This window comes from Rhinopithecus roxellana, chromosome 11 (genome assembly GCF_007565055.1).
Source record: "Rhinopithecus roxellana isolate Shanxi Qingling chromosome 11, ASM756505v1, whole genome shotgun sequence".
NCBI lineage: Eukaryota > Metazoa > Chordata > Mammalia > Primates > Cercopithecidae > Rhinopithecus > Rhinopithecus roxellana.
In genome coordinates this window covers 98,312,740-98,338,670 of record NC_044559.1, presented here as the reverse complement: position 1 = coordinate 98,338,670, position 25,931 = coordinate 98,312,740, and the positions used below count along the sequence as shown (strand labels likewise).

Genomic DNA, 25,931 nt, shown 5'->3' with positions numbered 1-25,931 from the left:
TTTAACACACTATTTTTCTCAAGGGTAGACCTGGATGGAGGTAACTCAGTTTGCTCTTGGACAAACTCAAAGGTACAAAGTAAAAACAAAACAAAAACCCCAGCAGCTATGGAAAGGGATTTAGAGATCTGTTGCCAAAGGAAGACTTTGTAGAAGGCAGTTGGAGGTTTTACATGTATTAGTGCCAAATTATTGGATTGAACAGTATGGAAGGTTTCATTTTGTAGGTCAAAGCTATTGAATGTCAGCATTTTATATCATTCAACATAAAAATAATTGGTAAAGAAGGTGGCACTACTAATTATTAACCTGATAATTCTGGTTTTGTTTTTAACTTTTTACCTTTGCTGTGCCCAAAAGCAAAGGGCACCTAGTCCAGTTTGCCATGCCCTTGCAGGAGGGAATTTTAGAAGTTGAGTCTCTATGTTACTTTACCCTCCAAGGAGATTCATAGTATCTTAGAAGCTTCAATCAAAAGCCATAAGAAAGTGGAATTTCCTCAGCATCTTCATGCACTAAACCCAAGAAGTTGAACATTGAGTCAGCAGATAATTCTAAGTGCATACTGTATTCCAGGCATAATTATCAGATCCAGATGTTAAATAAAGACTTTTCAGTATTGTTTAATTACCAGTAGTCATTTAAAAGGAAAAAAGGAGATTAGAATCAGCTCTGCCCTTTGGCCTGAGATACCAGATAAGGGCAACCAGAAGTTTGATATAAAATGGGCAGGGGAATTAAGCAACCCTGTGAATTCTGGCAGTAAACAGGAGCTTGCTTTCAAAACAAACCTGCCAGCTAGTGTGTTGTTTTGTCTTTTCAAGGAAAACTGTTTGTCATTGTTGGAATTTTTCTTTTCAATGAAGAATCCTGCAGGAAAAATTAGACCAGCCCGTCTCTGCTCCACCATCGCCTAGAGATATCTCCATGGAGATTGATTCTCCAGAAAATATGATGCGTCACATCAGGTTTTTAAAGAATGAAGTGGAACGGCTGAAGAAACAACTAAGAGCCGCTCAGTTACAGCGTATGTAGCCTCTGGTTTCACTAGTTTTATGCTCCTAGAATTAATAACTTTACCAAATATAAGGTATTACCAATATTGAATTACCATTGAATTTGCAATAATTAAATTCATATATTACTGATGCATGTTTACCTAAGTTTATTATCCTGGAATGGATTCTTTTTTTTTTTTTTTTTTTTTTTGAGTGTTATAGTAGGGGAGAACAAAACCATTTAGAATACTTCCAGAAAATAATTCAAGTAATTTCAGGAACATCCAGGATCACAGGTAACATTTTAAATCTTCTCTGCCATGTTTATCTCTAGGATTGTGCTGACAAAAATATTGCAGCAGACCTCAAAACACTTTCAAAATATTAAGGCAGAGAGTAGTTTACCTTCCTTACTACTACATTCAACCTTAGCTGACATTTGTTCATGCTATTTGAAGAGTAAATGCTTTTGAAATGTATACTTAATATTTTGGAAGAGGCCAAGATGTTGAATTGAAAAATCAAAGGACTAGCTCTCTGAATACTTGATTAGGTCCCTGTGTAGTTTCTTGGGTCTCTCCTATTTGTTTGTTTTTGGCTGTTCAAATTTATTTTTTTGAACAGATAATTCAGTGAAAGGTGTGCAGTGAAAAAAATGTGTCTTCCTCTCATTCCTAGTCTCTAGCCAACCTGTTCCTACAATTATACATTTGTACTGCATTCTTCCAGATATATTTGTATGTAAACTTATTTATACAAATACAGTTGACCCTTGAGCAACATGGGTTTGAACTGTGCTAGTTTACTTATATTGTGGAATTTTTTTTTCAATAAATAGTTACCCGTTCGTATCTGGAGGTTCTGCATCCAAAACCAAAGATGGATGGAAAATACAGTATTCATGGGATGTCAAATCTGTAGGTGCGGAAAGCTGACTTTTCCTATCTGTGGGTTCCTCAGGGCTGACTGTGGGACCTGAGTAAGCACACATATTGGTATACTTGGGAGTCACAGGTTCTGAGGGACAGCTGTAGTAACACAATGAACACACTCCTTTTTACACCTTTTTTCGCTTACTATGCATTGTAGTTTTTCCCCTGCCGATACATACAAAGCTGCCTTCATCCCTTATTTAAAGGCTGCATAGTATTTGATTGTATGGATATGCCATAATTCAACTAGTTCCATACCAGTGGCCCTTTTTTGGTTGCTATGCTACAACCACAATGAACATTTCTGTACACATGTTTGATACCTGTGCAAGAACACCTTCAGGATGGATTCCAGGAAATGGATTTGTTGGGCCACATGGAATATGCATTTTAAAAAGTTCAGTGATTCTTACCTTTGTTTTCTTCTCTGAAGTTCCTTACAAATTCCTGTGCCGTGGAGCATCTGGGATGGTGCATCAGCATCATCTTTGGAGCCTTGGAGAAATATAGTGTAGTACTTTCCTATTTCTGCTATTACAAATTACTAGAAACCTAGAGGCTCAAAACAATACAAACTTACCATCTTACAGTTCTAAGATGGGAATCTCTAGGCTAAAATCAGGGTGTCATCAGGGCGGCCATCCTTCTGGAGGTTGTTGGGGAGCCTGTTTCCTCGCCTTTTCCACCTCTAGAGGCTGCCTGGATTCCCTGGCTCGTGGCCCTTTCCTTGCAGTCGTACCACCCCACCTCTGCCTCTGTTGTTACATCTTCTTTTCACTCTGATTCCCCTGCCTCCCTTTATTAGGATCCTTGTGATTATGTTGGGCCCACTCTGATAATCTAGGATAATCTACCCATCTGAAGCGCCTCAACTTAATCACTTCTGCGAAGGCCCTTCTGTCAAGTGAGTTTAGTAGCATTTATAGGTTTTGGGGATTAGCATGTGGACATCTTTAGAGAATCACGATTCTAGCACCATACAGGTTTCTGGGCTTACTCCATGGAGTAAAAAAGGGGCATATTAAAAATATATATATAAGTAATGCTGATGTGAACCTCAGGTTGATAATGTTCATTCAGTGAAAATCAAATGAGATATATCAAATAGTTATCAAATATTAATTATTTTAAGATTTTTTAGTTTCTACCATGTGAGTACACAAATATCTTTCAGCACCTTCCTGAACTCTTTCCAGTTCTGTCAGTTTGCATTTTTCCTCCTTGTTTATACTGCTCCATTGTGCCCCTAGCAAAAATTTTAGAAGGAATTTGGGGAGAATTTATGCTTACTACTGTCTCCATACTGCACTGTTTAGCCTCTGAAGAGACTGCAGATACTAACAGAGGCATTTGTAAGATTTTTTTTTTTTTTTTTTTTTTTTTTTTTGAGAAGGAGTCTCGCTCTGTCACCCAGGCTGGAGTGCAGTGGCCAGATCTCAGCTCACTGCAAACTCCACCTCCCGGGTTTACGCCATTCTCCTGCCTCAGCCTCCCGAGTAGCTGGGACTACAGGCCCCCGCCACCTCGCCCGGCTAGTTTTTTGTATTTTTTTTAGTAGAGACGGGGTTTCACCGTGTTAGCCAGGATGGTCTCGATCTCCTGACCTCGTGATCCGCCCGCCTCGGCCTCCCAAAGTGCTGGGATTACAGGCTTGAGCCACCGCGCCCGGCCTGCATTTGTAAGATTTTGTGAGGACAGAGAAAGCTGAACTAAAGAAGCAGCAGTGGCACTTAGCTGCTTGCAGTGATTGGATTGGGCCTAAAGGATGTGTTAATGACTTTTCATCATCCATTCCTTGCATTCTCCTTAGGTTAGATGACCTGGGCCTCTTTTGGATGCAGCTGTGGGAGGTGGCTCCTCATCCTCCAAGCCTGACTGCATCTGAACTTGAACGTCTCTCTCAACAGTTCTCAGTGATGTTTGAATGTTGGCATCTCCTGGCCAGCTTTTAATAGACCAGTGGCTAGGACTTATCCTTGGAATTCTGACTTAATGGGCTTAGGGTATGGTCTGGGCACTGGTATTTCCTAACCATGAGCTTGAAAGGGAATGCAAGCCATGCAGACCTTTGGATCATTTGGGAGCCATCTCTTTGGAATCTTTGTGGAAGTCGTCCTCAGTTCACACCATCTTTGACTAAATAGAGTAAATCCTTACTTCACATCATCCTTGGGTTCTTGGAAACTGACACTTTAAGTGAAACAACTTACTGTATAACCAAACCAATTTTACCATTGGCTAACTGATACAAAAAAGAGTTAAGTTCCTGTGGCATACATATGTTGTTTCACTTAAAGTCACAGTTTCTAAGGATCTGTGGATGATGTTAAGTGAGGGCCTACTATATTGGGAGATGGCTGTAGACCTGGGGAGATATAAGCTGTGGCCCCTAAGTACTAGGGAGCTCTGTGTGCAAGAAGGAGGAGGAGGACTCATAGGAACAGATCCAGTCAGGTGAGGCTGTGTGTCAGCAGGGGGCAGCCAGGGAATGCTCTGGTGACAACCTTCTGTGTATGAGTCTGTGACACCAAGAGGTGTTGGGCCTGGTGCCTTCTCTGTGCCTCTGTCTTCTAGGTCAATTGCTGAACTGCCAGGAAGTCTTCCCAGCCAGTCACTGCAGGGGACATTCTTATCTATAGATATATGGTTTAAGGATGCCCCTGCTGAGTTCCCACCCCCGGCCACCCCAGTGCTAAAGGATTACCGTTTTCTTTGAAAGACAGTGTCCTCTGGTTGTTGTTCTTGGAGCCTCACTAATCGTTAATTCTGCAAAGGATTCCATGGCAGTCTCCAGCACCTTTCCTGTAAAAGGCATTATAAGATTCCTATTACGGAAAAGAAAGTCAGCATGCTCTGACAGTCACCCTTCTAGTTCTAGAAACAGCAAATACTCCAAGGGGTCAATCTTTTGTTTCCTGTAGAGCTAAGTGAAAAATTCTGCATGCTTGCATATTTGGGATGAAATAATTTAATCGTTTATATTAAAAGTGTACTTTGTAAATAGTTTCCCAGCATGCCTTCAATTAAAGAGATTTTTGCATCTGGATTAGACAGCAGGGTTTCTGGCTATGTTGAAACAGCCAAGGGATTTAGTGTTTAGTGCACGTAATAGTGTTTAATAATTTTGATATTTTTATTTGAATTTCTAAAATAAGGATATTCAGGAGCTTTTGTATATTCTGTAATGATGTTGTCTTGGAAATCACTGAATACTTATCAGAAGTATTTATTGGCTAAAATGTCAGACTTTTGTAGAGTTGCTTAAAACTAAAACTAATCTGATGGGCATTGAGAGTTGAAATAGAGTCAGTCTTTGGGAGAAAAATGCTCAATGTGGCATACAGCTCCTTCCTTCTTCCCTAAATTTGGACCGAACTGACAATATGGAACAGCAGCCTACAGGAAACTCTCTTAGATGTGCTTATGGCCACTCTGAATTTGTAACTGCTTTTCAGAAAAGATAAGTATATGGAGATTTTACTTTTCCCAAGTTCATTGACAAAGACAAGGAAAAGAAATGAAGCAAGAAGATGGGTAGACACCACATTTTGTATTAGATAATTCTGGTTACTTGGTAGCAGATTCTGCGTGAGATAAATCAGAAAGGAATGGGGGCGGTGGGGGGGTTGTCGAAAGAGGAAGGAAGACGTGTTTTTCTTTTTTTGGAAGGTTGCAGAGTATGGCACAGAATCCTGTGAAGAATAACCTCAGAAGGATTAGAGTTTTGATGGCTCCAGGGAACTTAGCTGGAGGAGACCCTGGATCCCCATAAAGATGTCAGTTCCCCATTTCAGATTCCTGGGAGAGGTAGTCTGAGTGGCTCAGCCTGGGTCCAACATCTAGTCCTGGAGCTAGTCAGCTCTGTCCTGGGAGATGGGTGTTGTAGCAGAGACCTGGATTTGTGAGGGAGCTCCTGAGGAAAGGGTATTTGTCATAAGCAAGATGCCATCCCAAGAGGTGCCAGCTATATACAGGTCTTCACCTGCCCTCTGTCATAGCATGTGCGTGAGACAGGGTGACAGACAGCCACACACATACCACAAATTAGACTTGGAAATATTCATCTAAAGTTTTCTGGTTTACTATGTCAATGTCTATTCTCATGAAAAGAATGTTAACTGTTATCACGTGTGTTCTAGTACAGTGGGTCTTGGTGTGCCACCACCACTGTGCACAGCGGGAATGCCGACAGGTGTCACAGGCTCCCCTAGACGGCTCGCTATGTCTGGAGTTGAGAGGCAGCCAAATTGAGGTCTGCCCGTGGGCAGAATCTGGGTCTCCCTCCTTTCCGAGCTCCAGCAATGTAGAGAAGAGTTCTAGTAGTGGCTACTTGTAGACTCAGCTACAATTCCACCATTTCCTCTTCTACTTAAAGCACTTTAGAAAGCAAATGAGTGGGAGTGACGATGCCTAACCTGCCAACACTGCCTTTTATATTTTTTTCTAAATGCAAATCATTGGTAAACTTTTATACTTGAGATAAACTTTAAATCCATATCTCATCTATGTGCAGGAGAATGAGAAAGACCATCTTTTTTGTTTCTTTGTTTTTTGAGACAGAGTCTTGCTATGTTGCCCAGGCTGAAGCGCAGTGGCTCAGTATTGGCTCACTGCAACCTCCACCTCCGGAGTTCAAGGAGTTCTCCTGCCTCAGCCTCCCAAATAGCTGGGATTACAGGTGCCTGCCACCACGTCCGGCTAATTTTTGTATTTTTAGTAGAGACTGAGTTTCACTATGTTAGCCAGGCTGGTGTTGAACTCCTGACATCAGGTGATCCACCTTCCTCAGCCTCCCCAAGTGCCAGGATTATAAGTGTGAGTCACCATACCCGACCAGAAAGACCATCTTGTAACAATTCCCTGTGTCTATGGCATAGGGGCTGAACTGAAGTCTCTTTTTTTTCAGATTTGGATATGATTGCATGAAACATGGTTTAATTGAAAACTCTGACTTTTCAGATTCAGAGAAAATGGCACAGTATCTGGAGGAGGAACGTCACATGAGGGAAGAGAACTTGAGGCTGCAGAGGAAGCTGCAGAGGGAGATGGAGAGAAGAGAAGCCCTCTGTCGACAGCTCTCCGAGAGTGAGTCCAGCTTAGAAATGGATGACGAAAGGTGTGTGCATGTCCTATGAGCCTTGTTTTTGTTTAAAAAATAAAACCCAGGTTCTGCAGGGGTTTTCTTTGGTATCCTGTTAGGTGTATAAGGGGATAGCTTAAATATGTATTTATTGTGCTAGTGAATGCCACCGCATTATAGCAGATGCCGAGAATGGGATAAAGATTGAACGTTTTCCTTAAACACAAAAAGATGAAAAAAACACCTCTAAAATTATTTGGTGGGGAGAGAAATGGAGACAGCATTATATTAGAGAAGCAGCAGAGTTTGCATTTGTTGTTGAATTAGTTTAATCCAGTGTTATGTCTGTTTAAAGCATGGGAACATATTAATTCCTGTACTGTATAAGGATAAAGCAAGCTATATTGCAGCTCGAGGAAAACAGTGCATTTATAGGTTGAAAAGAATCAGCAGTGAAAAGAATCAGCAGGGACACAGGTAGAGGTTGTTGAAATCCCAAGGACTTATCTTAACACACTTGATAACTTTTGAGCTGTTTTGTAGCCACTTAAAAAAAAAAAAAAAAACTAATGGATTGTATTCATCTGTTCAAACCTAAGCAATGAATCCCCTCATTGCCCCACTGTGAGTGATCTGGAATGAGAGACCCATCCTTTGGTTAACTAGCGGAAATGGTCTCAAGTATTTGTGCCTCATCCACTTCTCCTCCCTCTTCCTCCTCTCTAAACTTGGGATAAGGTAGTGGTAAGAAAACAAACAAATATAAATGGAAAAAAGTGTTTAATCTGCAGAGAAACCCAGAAGTTAGAGAATTACATTTCTGCAAGGAAATTCTCCCTTCTGGATCAGGGATGCCCTGCCGTTACGTGGGCCATATCTTAGTGTGAGAGGTAAGACTGAGTATTCTTGGGGGTCCCTCCAGCAGGACTGGGCATTCAGTGTCTGAAACCAGGGCTACTCATGGCTGTGATGAGTAGTACTGTCTGTTGATGCCAATACGAGCAGTCTGAAACATGTAGACAATGTTAGCACATCCGCATTCTGCTTTCTGTTATGGCATATATCTAGAGGACTAACAACGCTGTTGATCAGTTTGCTATGGACAGTGACATTATTGTTTAAAGAAAAATTTAAGATTATCTGTAATGAAAGTCTATATTTTTATAATGAGAAAAAAAGGAAAACAATAACAGGTTATCCTATTTTAAATACCTATGTGTATGCCTCTTCATTGGGAAATAATAAAAGATTATTCTTCCTCAAAACTTTGCCTTATAAATCTACAGTTTCCTATTCTTTCTAAAATCTATATCCCTTAAGAACCATTTGACTAAAACTGCCAGCTAGAATACTAAATAGCTTATTAACTACCTTCAGATACAGATCATATATAGCATCTGGGACCCAGTTTGGGGTAAGATACACTCTAAGGAAATAATGTCTTCTGACTGCAGTGTCACTAGTGAAGCAGTTTCAGCCTTCCAGATAAATATTTTTTTCCAGAGCCGGTATTCATTTCAGAAAGTTTGCCCTACCTTTTGTAGGTCAGATTATCCAGAGCTGCCCAATAAATACTTTCCCTACTAGGAACAATGATACTACATTTGGGAGAAAGAAAATGGTCCAGCATTTAAGAGACCACAAGATGCCTCTTAGTCTACTAGTGGATGTGTAGAGTACAAGAAGTTCCACCTGGTGCCACTAGGGTGGGTCGCTCACACAGGATGGTTTATCAGGAAGTCTCTCAAGCAGAAATTTCTCCTCGTCAGCGCTCCGTGCTCATTTCACAGAGTGTAAGCTGATGTTCCTGATGATCACACTTCAGCATTTTCAGGTCTGATGTGACTTCTGAATCCAGGAAAAAGGCAGACTCAGCATGGTGTGGCTAAGCGTGACCTGCTATATGTGTTCAGTACTCAAGTCTCATTAAATCCTAGTGTGTGACTGACTGTCTGTTAAGCAGGACTTGCTTGTAAACAGTTGATACTCAGTTCACAGGAATAAATATCTGTAGGCTTTAATTTTATGACATAAATCTCAGAGGGCTTGCTTGGTTTTGAGTTTCAAATAACAATGTAAATGTAGGCACTAACACGTGAATATCTTTGTAACTCTTGGGACAGTGGAGGTGAATTCCAGCATAGCTGTTGTGTGGTGGTGGAGGAAAAACTGGTCCTCTCTGTGATGTGGTGCACCTCTTTCACCTGGCTTCTATCCTGAGCTAAAACATCCTAGATCTCCCAACTGGTACCCCTTGGAGTGAGGTTTGTCAAACAGCAGAGTGGTGTGACTCAGGAGTCCATTTTATAAATGACTTCTAACTATAACATCAATCTAAACTTATTCAGGATTTTGACCTCAAGGTGTGAACCCCAAACATTTCCTCCTAAAAACTTTCTTAAGGACTATTTAAATACAGGTGGTTTTGTCATTTCCTCCTCTCTCCTCTTAGGTATTTTAATGAGATGTCAGCACAAGGATTAAGACCTCGCACTGTGTCCAGCCCGATTCCTTACACGCCTTCTCCGAGTTCAAGCAGGCCTATATCACCTGGTGAGCATATGTCTTGGGCTGTTTTGGTGACTGATTCCTGGTACATTGCATAGGCAACTGTGACTATGCTCCCTTCTAGTGTATAAAAATCTTGGAAACAGATAATAATCATGTCTTTTTGAAAAACATCAAAAACTCATCACTCTCAAGGCTAAGAGTTTGAAAATTTTGAGCATAAATGTTATAGTGTCAGCTGGTGTTTCTCTTCTTTTTTTTCTTTTTTAATCTAAAAGGAATTTGACTTTAAAACACCTTTTTAAAATGAAGAATGTCTTTGACTGTGATTTTAAGTGCTGATGGGTAGACAAAAAAGCCTTAGGTAGATTTCCAAGATGGATCATAGCACACCTTTTAAGGGTTCTTTTACAATATTCCACATACATTAATCTCATTTTTGTCCTCAGAATAATTAATGTAGGCAGCATTTTCCCCATGTTAAAATGAGGAACCAGCAATTCAGAGGGTCACTACTGGTTACACAGCCAGGAAGGGGCAAGGCAGGGCCTGTCTGTTTACAAAGCCTGTGTGTTCTTTCTAGCATGAGTTGCCTCCTGATATTTCCAGTGATTGGTGAGTGGGACCTGGCCCTAGTAGGCAGGCTGCAGAAGAGGGAACGAACTTCTGTCAGGCAGCCTGCTTCTGGCTTTGCCCTCACAGCCTTTCCCTCAAAGGCTTGCTTGTCTCCATCTGACCCCAGAAACTCTTTCCTGAGCTCTGTGGCTCAGTACCAGCACAGCGTGGGGCTCTCAGGCCAGGAAGGCAAGTAACTGATCCAGTGAGAGAGAAAGAGGAAGCAGAGGGTGGAGTGGGTGGCCAGTGGAATAGGGGGAGGAAAGAAAAGGTGATGGGCCAAAGAATCACGTCTTGTTACCAAAATAATAAGACTGATTTTCTTTGGCTTGCTGGTAAGCAGATTTTCAACAGAGTTGGGAGAAAAGTGTGGAGGGAAGGGTGACAGAGGCAGAGTTTTGCAGTAGAATAGAGTGGGTGACTGCTTTGAAGGATGGCAGCATAAAGTTTTTATAAAGTGAAACAGCTTTGCATCAGGATAACAAAAGTTCACAGCACTGTGCTACCGTTAACTTTTTTTTTTTTTTTTTAAGAGGCAATCAAAAGATAAAAGTCAAAAGTCTAGTACAAAGGGAGGCCACCTTTGTACTGATGGGCCAGTGTGCTTTCTGGTGTCAGGCAGTGGTAAAGATGCTGATTGCAAAGCAGAAGGACTTTCTATCAGAGATCAGTGGCACGATCATCACAACTTGTTCTTGCCGAAAGGATGTTCCCAAACCTGTTTCTTCCACCCTCCAGTGCCATTAAATCTCTCTTCAGAAGCTTCTCTTCTAGCTGCCTCTCAGTTTTCCCAAAATAGCACTTGGGTTTCATTACCATGATAAAGGTCTTTTTGGCCTTTTGATTTATTGATGTAAAAGTAAGTCATGAGTCAGGAAGAAGTAAAATGGCGGATTAATTCCATTATTTTGTGATAGTGATGCTGATTCATATTAAATATAATTTAATACCGTTTGATTTATTTAAACCTAAAGCCTTTGAGGCATGTAATTTCCGATTGATTAAAAAGATTGTTGCAATCGTTGAGAAAAGAAAAAGAACAAATGTCAGGCCTTGGTTAGGAATATTCCTTATATTTTAACAAAGATTCTTCAGAAAAATCTTACTCTATTTACGTAATTTTTACTTTCACTGTGCCTGTACCTACATCAAGTGTGAGGCTTGCTTGGATAGATAAGCTATTTGACTTTTCTTAAACTATGTCATAAGTAACACCTAGATTTTTTCCTTACAGCTAGCCTAAATGAGAATATTTTTATCCTGTTTTAAATTCTATAACATCACCAAAGGAGATTTTATCTATTTGGCAGCAGAATTACTCTATTCTGATCTAGTACACTGTAGTGCTATACATAGTAGTAGTAGATCACCAAAATCTGAATATTCTAGTTTTCTTTTCACATTAGTTTTTATTGGAAACATTTGTGGCTCTGAGTATTAAGAATATCTGATCACTTCCTTAGTGGAAATATGCTGTTTGAATAGCATTCATTTCCATTTTAAACATATTGGCTCTGAATTTTCCTCCCTTTCTGGTTGACATTGGAAATCTCGTGTGTTCACTAGTTTATTGAAATACTGGAAATTACATATTGAAAATGTACTTGAAAATATGTAGCCTAAAACTAAGAAAGGGGGTATCATCTTTATTATATTTGGAGTGCTTTTATGAATTATATATAAGAAGAGTGTTATCTTTTCAGGTTGTCCATCATTTTATGCAGTGTAATAAAGGACATTCTCAGCCTGTTTTGATGTGTCTGAATTAGGGATAGGCGATACTGAGATCTAAAAAATAGGTCTGCACCATCATAGCAATGAACATACCCCACAGATAATGGTTTCGAATTGAAAGAACTTCAGTTCGAACGCCAATTGAAAGAACTAGAGCTATTTGGAGAAATGAATGTTTCTAGAGCTGGGGCACAGAATGTGTGAGATGAGCTGGGTGAGATATCTTGTAGTGCAAAAGAGTAAAGAAGTGCCCAGAAAACAAAGTGATGAGGGTATGTCAGAGGGATATAGGAGTTCCCAGACACCAAAACTGGAATAATTTGAACAGTATTAATTACTATAACATTATTTAATATAATAAAATATAATTCAAACATCAAATATCCAAAGTCCATACTGATATGAATAAATGACCAGATAAATAAACAAGGGAGAAGACACAGATCCTCACAGAGAGAATTCCAGATAATATATGTAGATATTCCATCCTCAAGGAGGTGGAAATAACTCTACTCCTTAAATGTGGGCTATGCCACTGTAAGGTCAAGTATAAGATGAAAACCTGGCAAAGGAGATTAGGAAGTTGCTACCAGAAAAGTGGAAAGAAAATTGATATATGATGTCACTGAGGTCAAGGCAAAGAATTTCACCAAGAAGGGATTGTTCAGCTGCAAGGTCAAGTAAAATTAGGAGTGGAGATCTGTGATGGCAACTGGCAGCGCGGAACTCACCGCTGACGTTAGCTCGAGCAGTTTTTAATGGAGTGGTAGGGACAGAAGCCAGATCAGATAGAGTTAAAAGAGGATATTGTATCTAAATTGTTTGAATTTTAACAAGGAAGATATTTTCATATATAACTTGTATGTGTCAAATAGGAAGAAAAGGTGCCTGCCTTTAATTTGTTTCCACAATTTTTTTTTTCTTTAGCAAAGATATATTAAAACTTGGGGGCTAGGCACAGTGGCTCACGCCTGTAATCCCAGCACTTTGGGAGGCTGAGGCAGGCAGATCACAAGGTCAGGAGATTGAGACCATCCTGGCTAACACGGTGAAATCTCGTCTCTACTAAAAAGACAAAAAATTAGCCGGGTGTGGTGGCGGGTGCCTGTAGTCCCAGCTACCCGGGAGGCTGAGGCAGGAGAATGGCGTGAACCCTGGAGGCAGAGCTTGCAGTGAGCCGAGATCGCGCCACTGCACTCCAGCCTGGGCAAAAGAGTGAGACTCCGTCTAAAAAAAAACCAAAAAAACAAAAACAAACAAACAAAAAAAACTTGGAGCAGTCAGAAGGGTATAATAAACCAGAAATAAAATCCAGAATTCTTTCATCCAAAGACAGTGTTAATGTTTTAGTGTTTTCAGGTGTCTCCTATCCTGCCCCTTGCAATTTTCCTTTAGGTAGTTGGTTCCATACATATTATGAAATGCTTTTGTATCTTGTTTTATATTGCTTAATGTGTTTTCTCAGTCATGAGTCGCTTTTAATTAATCATTTTTTAAATTTGCAGTTTTGACAGTGAAAGAAATCGTAGAATTTTGGCTTTGATTAATACATTTCTGTATCAAAGCAAAAGAAGTTTATTCCAGCAAAGACTTGATATAAAACCACAGGATTATACTTAGTAAGCTGGTGTTTGTGGTTTGGCAATTTCAACTTAGGTTTTGGTGGGGAGGGGTTATCCTTTATTGTATCCTGGGTCAGAGGGTGCAGATGCACGATAATTAGAACTTAAGGAAAAACAAAAATCAATAGTACATGGTTTCCAACCTCTAAGAGCTTATAATCAACAGCAGGGCCTGTAGAAGTAAGTTAAAAAAAAAAAAAAAAAAAAAAAAAACTTTAATACAAGGCTAAATGTAATTGTGTATATTTTATACCCTTTAAAAAGTTATGTAGTTAAACAAATGGCAGTATGTCTATTCAATGGAATACTGTTCAGCAATAAACAGATTATTGACACTTAGAACAATTTGGGTGGATTGCAGGGGCATTGAACTGAATGAGAAGACCTAATCTCAAAGGGTTACCTACTATAAGATACCATCTCTACAACATTTGCAAAGTGACAAAATTATAGTGATAGAGAACAGATCAGTCATTGCTAGGTTGAGTTAAGATTAGGAGAAGGATGGTTGAGCTGTACACATGCATAGGCACACAAAGAGCACACATGGAAGCTGATGAAATCCAAACAAAGTCTGTACCTTAGTAACTAGTATTGTATCAATGTCAATTTCCTAGTTTTGACAATGTGTTATTGTTATATGGGATATAATCAAGGGAAGCTGAGTGAAAGATACATGGGAACCGTGTAATATTCTTGCAGTTTCTTGTGACTTATAAACTATTTCAAAATAAAAAGTTATAATAATAATTTTTTTAAACCCAAGGTAAAATAGTTTAAAAAGAGGTTCAAAGAAGAGAGAGTGACCAGCTTAGAGAGCTTTTGAGATGGGCTTTGAGAGGAGTTAATGAGCTAAAGCATATCAGACCTTACTTTTGCCAGGCACTCTCGAAGCATTTTGTGATATTATCTCATTTCATTGACAACCCTGCAAGGTAGCTACAGTATTCCCATTGAACAGCTCAGGAATCTAAAGCACAGTGAGATTAAGGAACTTGTCTACTTAGTGCCAAGTGTCAGAGCCAGGATCCAACATAGTCTGGCTCCAGACTCTGTGGTCCTTGCCTTCTGCAAAGGATGAGTGAGGTGCTGATTGGCACTGGGAACAGGAAGAAGCTATGGTAAAGAAGACATTCTCAGGCTAGGGCACACCATTAACGGAGGCATGGAGGTCTGAACCAAGAGCAATAAAATCACTGTGGTTCTCTTCACAGCTGCCCTGGGGTCCAGCTCCCTGGAGAGTCTTGATTCATTGGTTTGGGATAAGGCAAGCAGAACTTTGATATTCACTGTTGAGAACCACTGACCTGGAGCATCAGAATATAGTTTGAAGCCAAATGCAGAAGTCTTGATAACAGCTAGAGAAGGAGTTTTTTTCTTTTTTTTCTTTTTTTTTTTTTGAGATAGAGTCTTGCTGTGTCGCCCAGGCTGGAGTGCAGTGGCACAATCTTGGCTCAGTGCAACCTCCACCTCCTGGGTTTACGCAGTTCTTCTGCCTCAGCCTCAGCCTCCCCTGTAGCTGGGATTACAGGCCTGCACCACCACGCCTGGCTAATCTTTTGTATTTTTAGTAGAGACAGGGTTTTGCCATGTTGGCCAGGCTGGTCTCGAACTCCTGACCTCAAGTGATCCACCCGCCTCAGCCTCCCAAAGTGTTGGGATTACAGGCATGAGCCACCATGCCCAGCCAGGTTTTTTTTTTTTTTTTTCTTTTTTTCTTTTTTTTTTTTTTTAATAAGTAGGCAATACTCATAATTACCCTTTAGAAAAATTAACTCAGTGATAAGAAAATTGACTGTATTTTTTTAAAATGAGTTGAATCCCCTATTTGGAGACAAGGATCCACTATTTTGAGACAGCGTCTTACTCTGTCGCCAGGCTGGAGTGCAGTGGTGCGATCTCAGCTCACTATAAACTCCACCTCCCAGATGCAGGCGATTCTCCTGCCTCAGCCTCCTGAGTAGCTGGGATTATCGGCACACACCACCACGCCCACCTACTTTTTGTATTTTTAGTAGAGATGGGGTTTCATCATGTTGTTCAGGCTGGTCTTGAACTCCTGACCTCGTGATCCACCCGCCTCGGCCTCCCAAAGTGGTGCAATTACAGGCATGAGCCACCATGCCCAGCCCACTTTTGTATTTTATTGCCTTTCTCTTAAATGTAATCACTTTCATAAATAAAATTAAGATTTTATTCTCCAATGTTATTTTAAAGAAAACAACTTCTGGCCGGGCACGGTGGCTCAAGCCTGTAATCCCAGCACTTTGGGAGGCCGAGACGGGTGGATCACGAGGTCAGGAGATCAAGACCATCCTGGCTAATATGGTGAAACCCCGTCTCTACTAAAAAATACAAAAATCTAGCCGGGTGAGGTGGCGGGCGCCTGTAGTCCCAGCTACTCGGGAGGCTGAGGCAGGAGAATGGCGTAAACCCGGGAGGCAGAGCTTGCAGTGAGCTGAGATCCGGCCACTGCACTCTAGCCTGGGCAACAGAGCGAGACTCCGTCCCAAAAAAAAAAAAAAAAGAAAAAGAAAACAACTTCTTTCTTTTCCCAGATTAGTAAAGTTCTTGTGATTCCAGTAAATACCACATTAAACAACCACTTAGTTCCCAAAGACTTGTCCATTATCCCGGACCTCCATTTTGTAAATGTGAATAAAACTCCACAGTTGGAAATGAAAATATGTCAAATAGAAAGCATCACTAATTGATCATCAAATCACAAAATAAACTTTTAGTATTAGATGTTGAAGGCACAGAAAAGTCCTGTGATAATAGCACAACTAAAGGAAGGCTTGGCTGAATATCTGTCATGGAAACAAAAAAGACAGATGGAAAAGCATACTTAACAGCTTCTTGTTTTTACGTAATTCAGAAAAGCAGTAAGTAGAGTTCACACTGCTTGGCCTCTAATAGCTGATAGTGGGTTCAGAGTGATTGTCCATAGGTGACTTCTATCCACATTTCCCCAAACAGCTCCTTTGTTTTCCCTTTTCACTTTGCCAGTATGGACCCTACCCCGTGCTAGGTATTGTGGTAGATGTTGGGAACTCAAAGGTGTAAAGAAAGCTAGCCACGTTTGTACAGTGATGAAACAAGTAATTCCCCAGACCAGCTGGTGACTTCTGCACTAACTCTTGGAAACCAGGGCTGCACATGCCACATGTAGGTGAGGATCGCTTTTAGATGTTTTCAGAATATGAACCCCAATCAAAACCTGTCTAACAGTAAGGAGAGTCTGGACATACAGATGTTAAAAACACAGTGGAGATGATCCTGGAGTCCTAGATGAAGACTACGCAGAACATTATGGTGGACTGGGGGTTGTTTCTTCCTTAAATACCAGGTTCTTTGAGGGAACGTTGACAGGGCTTTCGTTCCTTGTATTGAATATCCTCAAGTTGTGACATTCCCAGTGTTTTTGTTTGCTGTTATGGCTGAGACACACACACACTCTCTATCTCTTTCTGTCTCTCTCTCTCTCTCTCTCTCTCTCACACACACACACACACACACACACATACACACACTCACTCATGCCCACACTCCTCTCTATCTTCTTCTTGTTGATTTTTTTTTTTTCTTATTTTTTTTTGCTAGGAGGTTGAGTTCTTTGGCTACTTAATATCTATCTCCAGTTTGGTCAATTATTGATACATTTTTTGACACTTCTAGTTTTCTTGCATATATTTACTCCTTTGCTCTATTTTCTCCACTTTATTCTTGTTCCTTCTCATGTCTTTTGCCTTCTTGAATCTCAGTTGAACTCCTGACAGGGTTTGACTTAAAAAAATCATTATTGTGGTGAGACCTCTTAACATAAGTTCTATCCTCTTATTTTTAAGAGTACAATACAGTACTGTTAACTATAGTACAACATTGTGCCGCAGCTCTCTGTAGCTTACTCGTTTTGCTTAACTGAAACTTGATGCCTGCTGAGCAGCAGTTCACCACCATTCTACTCTGTGTCTATGAGATTGGCTATTCTAAACTCCTTATATAAGTGGAACCATGCAGGATTTGTCCTTCTGTGACTGCCTTATTTCACCTAGCATAATATTCTCCAGGTTAATACATGTTGTTGCATATGGCAGGATTTCCTCCTTTTAGACTGAATATTCCATTGTATGTCCATATATACCACATTTTCTTTATCTGCTCATCCGTTGATGGACAGTGAGGTTGTTTCCACATTTATTTGTTTTTTGTTTGTTTGTTTGTTTGTTTTCAGACGTTGTCTCACTCTGTTGCCCAAGCTGGAGTGCAGTGGCGTGATCTCAGCTCACTGCAAGCTCCGCCTCCCGAGTTCATGCCATTCTCCTGCCTCAGCCTCCCAAGTAGCTGGGACTACAGGAACCCGCCACCTCGCCCGGCTAACTGTTTTGTATTTTTTTAGTAGAGACGGATTTTGCCGTGTTAGCCAGGATGGTCTGGATCTCCTGACCTCATGACCTGCCTGCCTCAGCCTCCCAAAGTGCTGGGATTACAGGTGTGAGCCACCACGCCTGGCCTCCACATTTTTGCTATTGTGAATAACACTGTAGTGAATATGGGAGTGCTAATATCTCTTTGAGATCCTGATTTCAATTATTTTGTATAAATACCCAGAAGTAGGATTGCTAAATCGTGTGGTACTTCTAGTTTTAATCTTTTGAGGCATTTTCATACTGATTTCCATAGTGGATGCACCATTTTACATCCCTACCAACAATGTATAAGGATTTTTTTCCATATCCTCACCACCCCTTGTTATCTTTTTTCTTTTCTTTTTATAATGGCCAACTTAACAGTTGTGAGGTGATATCTCACTGTGGTTTTGATATGCATTTTCCCGATGGTTAGTGGTGATAATCATCTTTTCATATGTTCATTAGCACATTTGTGTATCTTTTCTAGAGAAATGTCTATTCAAATTCTTTGTGCATTTTTTCATTGGACTATTTGAGTGTTTGTTTGCTTTGAGTCATAGGAGTTACTTACGTATTTTGCATATTAACCCCTTACCAGGTATATGGTTTGCAAACATCTCCTCCCATTCTGTAGGTTGCCTTTTCACTCCGTTGACTGTTTCCTTAGCCCAGAGCTTTTTAGTTGAATGTAGTCCCACATGCTTGTTTTTGCTTTTTTTTTTTGTTGTTGCCTATGTCATATCCAAGAAATCATTGCTAAGATCAATGTCAAGGAACGTTTCCCCTATTTTCCTTCTAAGAGTTTTATAGTTTAAGGTCTTATAGTTAAGTCTTTAATCCATTTTGAGTTGACTTTTGTATATAGTGTAGGATAAGGTCCAGTGTCACTCCTCTGCATGTTAATATCCAGTTTTCCCAACTCCATCTGTTGAAGAGACTGTCTCTTTCCTCATTGTGTATTCTTGGTGCCCTTTTTGATCAGTTGACCATATATGTGTGAGTTGATTTCTGGGCTCTCTATTCTATCCTAGGAATTAACTTTTATTGCCCTTGTTATCCACACCATTTAGTGAACCCACCGTTCTTTTCATGTGTTTGTATTTTTGTGGGTGATGGAGAACTACTGCAATTTAAAACCTCCTAGATAGTTGAAGACACCAGATAGTTGAGCTTAAAATGATTAATTTGTTGTTATATTTCAGGTCTATCATATGCAAGTCACACGGTTGGTTTCACGCCACCAACTTCACTGACGAGAGCCGGAATGTCTTATTACAATTCCCCGGGTCTTCACGTGCAGCACATGGGAACATCCCACGGTATCACAGTAAGTGTCCACGGGGTAGGAAGCAGCACTTGACTCCTGAAAGTGGTACCGACTGGTGTTCTGGAGAACAGGATCGGTGCTCTTAGACATTTGCCCTTCTTCCTGCCTCCTCCATCGTTCACCTTGAAACTGTAGAGACTTCAAAACAGTTTGATACCAAATTCTGGTATTGAAACTAAAATCCTTCCCAGGAGACAAAACTTTCACTTCACTTCCTATGAAAAATTCCCCTTTGTGAAATATAATTTGAACTCTGGCCAGTGCTTTGATTGAACTCTGGCCAGCTCCTTGCTATAAAGCATTATTGTTGGTTGCCATAATGTCTAAAAAGATTTATTGTCCACACCTTCACAGTTCATTGACCTTCCATATTCTTCCTGAAGTTAGCCTTATTTGTAACGTTACTCAGAATTTTCTCTCCTTGAATTACAAGGAAGCTTACGTGCATCTGGTTCCAGCTCTACCCAAGGGAGTTTTTTCTTTAGAGCCAGCAATATAGTTGACTAATAGAGCCATAAGCAATGTAGCTAGTAGAGTGAGAGTGTTAAGGGTATTTCCAATAACAGAAATACCCATATTTCAAAGAATAAATTCCAATATTTTAAAGAAGAACCCTATTCTAAGAATGCACTTATAAAAGTATTTCTGAAGCTGTTTCGCCAGTTTGATGGACTTTATGGAAAAGTAGGAACTTTTTTTCTTTTTCCTCACTCTGTCCTCTAGGCTGGAGTTAAGCAGCATGATGCCGGCTCACCTCAACATCCGCCTCCTGAGCTCAAGGGATTCTCTGGCCTCAGTCTCCCAAGTAGCTGGGATTACAGGCACACAGCACCACACCCGGCTACTTTCTGTATTTTTAATAGAGACGGGGTTTGCCCTGTTGGCCAGGCTGGTCTCGAACTCCTGGCCTCAGGTTATCCACCCACCTCTACCTCCTAAAGTGCTAGGATTACAGGTGTGAGCCACTGCGCCTGCCCTCAAACATAGAAACATTTTTGTTGAGCTGTATCTTTCAGGATATGGACAATTTGTTGGAGATAAGCAATAGAAGGAATTGGTGACACACACTGAAAGAAAGATTTAAGGGGATATTTTACAGCTCTCATTGAAGGACCCAAGTCCAGCAGTTTGTTCAACACAAGTTGTGCAGTAATTTTATGTAGCTTTTTCGTAGGTGGAAGTGTAAACACTGCCTTCTTTAAATTTTATTCTTAGTTCAGAAACCAGTAGGGATGAAGAAAGAAATCCCTGGTTTCTTGTCTTTGTTGGTTAGTGTTTGATTAGCCCCCAGTGCCAAGTCAGCCTGTGTTGGGTAGAATGAGCCATCTGTACCTAGACTGACTTGCTGTTCCTGTCCCCTCTGCAGAGGCCTTCACCACGGAGAAGCAACAGTCCTGACAAATTCAAACGGCCCACGCCGCCTCCATCTCCCAACACACAGACCCCAGTCCAGCCACCTCCGCCTCCACCTCCGCCACCCATGCAGCCCACAGTCCCCTCAGCAGCCACCTCGCAGCCCACTCCTTCGCAACATTCGGTGCACCCCTCCTCCCAGCCTTAATGCATGAGCTTAGTCTGAATTTCAAGTTGGGACTCATCCAATGGAGCCGTCTACTCAACGCCAAAGGCTTCCTTCTCTGGCATATTTGGATATGACTTATTTGCACTGAGGTTATCTAGGCTTCACTATCCATTGTGTTGTAAATGTTTGTCAGAAATGCAGCCAGTGTTGTGGGTCTACAACACTAACCAGACGACTTTTTCCATCAGTGTTTTACTTGAATCTTCATGTACGTCCATTCCCTGGCTGGAACCTTCGCTATTCGGTATTTGGTATTTCAGCAGCAGTGTGCAATTTTTGCTTGGCCCAGAGCTTCATTCTCCTGGCTTTTAGGTTTGTAAAAGGAAAAGGGATATCTTTTTTATATTTTTTTCCATGAATTTGCAGAAAATTACTGAGCTGTTGTTACCCTCTTCTCTCATTATAACAGTGTTTACCAAACATACCAATAATTCAGCACTACAATTGAGACCTTTGAAAATCTGGCTTTCAGTATAGAACAGAAAGTTAGATGAATCAGTGCCCAAGACACATTTTCTGTTTAACAGAACTTTCTACAGATAGACTTTTTACAGGTTATTTTCATTGTATTATTGACATCCATGTCTCTTGTAAAACAGATGGCCTAAAGTAATGAATCATGTGGCTGTACCTTCTCCACGTAAATGGGATGGATAATTATCGTATATTAAGATGTGATTCTCTTTTTTATCCTTAATGTTAATCTACCTAACCTGGCCCCCTCTAATATGAGTCGATAAATGTTGTCCTACTCACCCGTGGTTTCAATGGCTAATTAGAATGTGTTATTTGATTTCTGCTGCAGAAGGCAGTATGATTGTAACAAGAACAATGCGGCCTCCCCCTTTCGTTCTTCATTTGTGTTCTCTTAAAGTAGAGTTTGAACAAATATTTTAAAGGTGCAAAATACTATTAGAAAATACTATTTGAAACGGACATTATCGGAATATCTTGGCATAATGGCCAGAAAATACTGTATTGCTTGGCAGAAAAGAAAAAAGGTATAAAGGAAAGTAGCACATTAGCATTGATGGCTGCTCATTTCACCCAGTATAAGCAAGTGCAGTGTACAAAGAAGTATATTCTGAATACATTATTTTCATTCATTTAGCACAAATCATTTGGTTTCACTTTGCAGTGGAACACTGAGTCACTCTTTTCTTAATACTAGCAACATCTTAATTTTTGTTTTTCAGCAGTTGCTGTTTTGTACTTTGGTAGTAAAGTGATTTTTACCACCTGTGTTTGCATATTTATATATGCTGTGGATGAAAATAACTTACTAGAGAATGTATATTTTATGACAAGAATGTGTATCTGTTGGATATAATCAGAGAACTGAAAAGTAATTTATCAGTAATTTTTAAGAGTCCATGTTTTGTGACAACCATCTCTAATAGCCAACTCTTTATTAAACACACTCCTAAAAATAAGGAACCATGACATTGTAGATATTTAATATTGTACAGTATAGAAACCTCCATTTTTGCCTTTGAATACATATTTAAGAGTTAACAGAATGAAAAAAAAAAAGTCTTGTTGGATAATAGTGTTTGACTAGCATTTTAAGAACTTGAGAGTAAAAGCAACAATAAGATTTTTTCACCTCTTCCTGCTTCCACCCCCAAACTGAGAACATCACTCAATTGTTGGGAAGAAACTGTAGGTCTATATAAATTTTATTTAGAATGTATGTGTAATATACATAATCATAATACAGTTCTCAGATGCAGGGAAGAAGTTTGGCATTTAATCATTGAGGCTTTAGGTTTTTGACACGATCAGACTGGGCCATGTCAAACCCGGAATTTTCACCAACAGTTCACTGACCCTCCTGGTACATTGCCATTCCAAGGAATTCTGAGAGTAGGCAAACAAATTTTGCCTTCATGGTACAGTTCTCCGTTTTTCTTATAGGAGAAATACGGTATATGTTTATAAGAATCTTGTATGAGATTATAGATTTCAATGCTGTGGATAGTGTCTTGCACCCAAACAAGGAAGTCCATAATGGAATGTTCTTCCCTCAGCTTCCTATCGATTTAGTTACCTCTTGAAAGCACAAAAAGTAAAACATTGCCATATGTTTAATTTTTAAAAAGCACTTGGAGTGAGCAAACAATTCCTGATGAATGTCTTTTAGAGATAGGTTCTTGACATTCAGACATCTGCAGAAATGTTCTGGTTCCCAAAGTCACTTCAGTTCAAAAGAAAACACAGCTCCTTCAAACAGCACTTTTTCCGCGTAAATCTAGTTGCCTCTCCCTGTGGACATTCAGAACTGATAGAACAAACACTACTCTTTTGAATTTGATGGTTCATGACCTTTAAAGTGTTTGAGGACCCTATGCAGAGACTGTAACACTTGGGTAGTACCAGCTAGGACAATTTCTTGGCAATTGTCTCGCTACCAGGGATCAGTAAGATTCAGATTCTGAGCCCATAATGGCAAGAGCCCCCTCACCCATGGGCAGCTGACTTCCCTCAGTCAGGCACTTCTCATGGGGGCCGAACATGGTTACTGCCATTCTGTTACCCACTCTCCCAGGTGAGCCCTGGATTGGCTCCCAGAAGGCCTTTGTAAAATCAGTAGCCATCCTGCAGGCAGCGGGAGCAACAGGGACTTCAGTAGCTTCATTTTCCTGTCTTGCAGACAGAGACCCTTGGCTACCACTGTGCTGCTAATAGGATAAGTACTCTGTTGCCAGATTACCATGCCTTTTATACAAAACCAAATTAACTTACCTAATACCTAACACCTCTCTGGGCTCTGAACTGCTTTCTCTCATCAAGCATGCTAGCACTCTAGACAGAATTCTAGAAATTTGGCAGATAGTAGAAGTCTTTAATTGAACTTACTCCTTTGTTGACTGAAAGGAGTTTTAAATTCTGACCTCCTGAGATACTGACTAGCAACCATGGAATGAATGTGTGACCAGAAAGTGGCTTTGACACCAAGTGCTGCTGTCCCTTTGTAATTGGCTTCTAATGGATTCAATCAGAAATAACTGATAATGTGAATTTTTGTTAATTGTTCACTTGTAGGAAAATAGAACATGTATCACCCTTAGGTAGACATGAACTTTTCCTGCACAAAGCCTTGCTTTTAGAGAATGCCCAATAAGGCAAGAAAAAGCATAGTAACTTGTGCTTTGAGAGCTCAATATTTGTATCTTATCAGTACAGAAGAAATATTTCTGTGTAACTCGATCTTCTGTCTAGTACTTGTCTTATAGGTAACCAACACTGAAAACTTTGTAGTGATGACTACCAAAGAAATACATAGTAAAACAACCTTTTATTTCCAAATTGTTAAAGAGCCAGCCATTGATGCTGCTACATGAGTTCCATGCTCAAGAGCCATTGTAAGAGATTAAGGGGTTTCTAGGTTTTTGGTGGGTTTTTTTTTGTTTGTTTTTTGTTGTTGTTGTTGTTGTTTGGTTGGTTTTTCTTTTTTCTTTTTTTTTTAGTTTTTCCTTTTCTTTAATTTTTTGATTAAAACATACACACAGCTGTTAGCATAAAGTCATGGGGGGCATTTTCTCGAACGCTCAGCAGTTCTGATTAACTGCCAAGCCCAGGTTGCCTCTCGTGAGGCAACTGAAAAAAACCTGTCTTGATAGCATGGGTGCTGTGTGTGTGCATGTGTGTGTGTGCATTCATGCCTTAACTCGGGTTACTGCTCAACTTTAGTTCTTGACTTAGTCTGCACCGTCATCTAGATTGTATCGTACATCTCGGTCTGAACTTCATCCTGGCAAAAACAAAGTTGCAGGCACAACAGTTTAAGAATGCATTCCTCCAGAAGAGTATCTGGTCAGGTTGACCCTGAGCCTTCTTTGGACTTGATTTGGAACTTAGCCTGGAAAGCAAAAGTGGACTGTCCAACAGAAAGATGTCAACAAGGAAAAGAGGAGAGCCAAGCGCTAGCATGCCTTTTGCCTCTGCATATCTGTGCACACTGTATGTTGTTCATGATAGCTTGTCTACAACTTGACTAGGTTGGAGTTCTGGTAATAGTGGCAATGTTGACATTCTTGGTCAGAGTTTAGAGAGATGTAAGACTTTCAATTAATGTCTTATTTACTCCTTTATGTTGATTAGTCTTTGATACATGTGCTGAATCAGAAACCTAAATAAAGATAATTTTTTAAAATGTACTTCTTGAGCCTTAAACTCTACCTTTTTTCATTTCGGTCTTTGTGAAAAAAACATTCTTTCTCTGTTGCTTCTGACAGACATCTAACTTAAATTGTAAACTCTAAAGGCTGCCTTAGAAAGTAAATTTAAACAGCTGAGTGCAGTGACACAAGCCTGTAGTCCCAGCTACTCAGGAGTCTGGGGTGGGAGGATCACTTGAGCCTTGAGAGTTCGAGGCTGTAGTGAGCTACGATGGCACCATTGCACTCCAGTTTGGGTGCCAAAGGAAGATGTCATCTCAAAAAAAGAAAAAAAAAAAACAGTAAACTTACGAGTGATGGCATGAAAGGGGCTGGTATAGTTTTTTTTATTTTTATATATATATTTTTTGACAGAGTCTCACTCTGTCACTCAGGCTGGAGTGCAGTGGTGCTATCTTGGCTCACTGCAACCTCCACCTCCCGAGTTCAAGCAATTCTCCTGCTTCAGCCTCCCAAGTAGCTGAGACTACAGGTGTGCGCCAACACGCCAATACAAGTTAATTTTTGTATTTTTAGTAGAGATGGAGGTTTCGCCACATTGACCAGGCTGGTCTCAAACTCCTGACCTCAGGTGATCCACCTGCCTCAGCCTCTTAAACTGCTGGGATTACAGGCGTGAGCCACCATGCCTGGTTGGTTTTGTTCCTTAATCAGAGTGCTGGCTACTTGGATATACTGAGGTTTTGAAAATTCATTGAACTGTACACTTAACGATTTGTGCACTGCTCTGTATTTGTATTGTATTTCAGTTTAAAGCAGTAAACCTAGAAGGTTATGAAAAGGAAATCCACACCCATTTCCAAAATGTGACAAACATATATGTACAGGATTTGGATGTCACATTTGGAATGTTTCATGAGATTTAAAGTTTCAATCCACCTGTATGGTGTTTTTTTTTTTTTTTTCTCTCTCTCTCTACTTTGTTGGAAGCATCGCTTTG

At 40.3% G+C, this 25,931-nt stretch overlaps 1 protein-coding gene across 1 annotated transcript in view; it reads left to right on the top strand.

Annotated features, from left to right (window-relative positions):
* Positions 1-24,970, top strand: part of CCDC6 (coiled-coil domain containing 6) — a 119,383-nt gene extending 94,413 nt beyond the window's left edge. The window contains 5 exon segments of the mRNA XM_010364949.2: positions 867-1,027; positions 6,890-7,046; positions 9,463-9,563; positions 19,104-19,228; positions 20,595-24,970. Coding sequence (XP_010363251.1) covers positions 867-1,027; positions 6,890-7,046; positions 9,463-9,563; positions 19,104-19,228; positions 20,595-20,789 — 739 coding nt within the window. The 3' untranslated portion in view covers positions 20,790-24,970.
* The last annotated feature ends 961 nt before the right edge of the window (positions 24,971-25,931 follow it).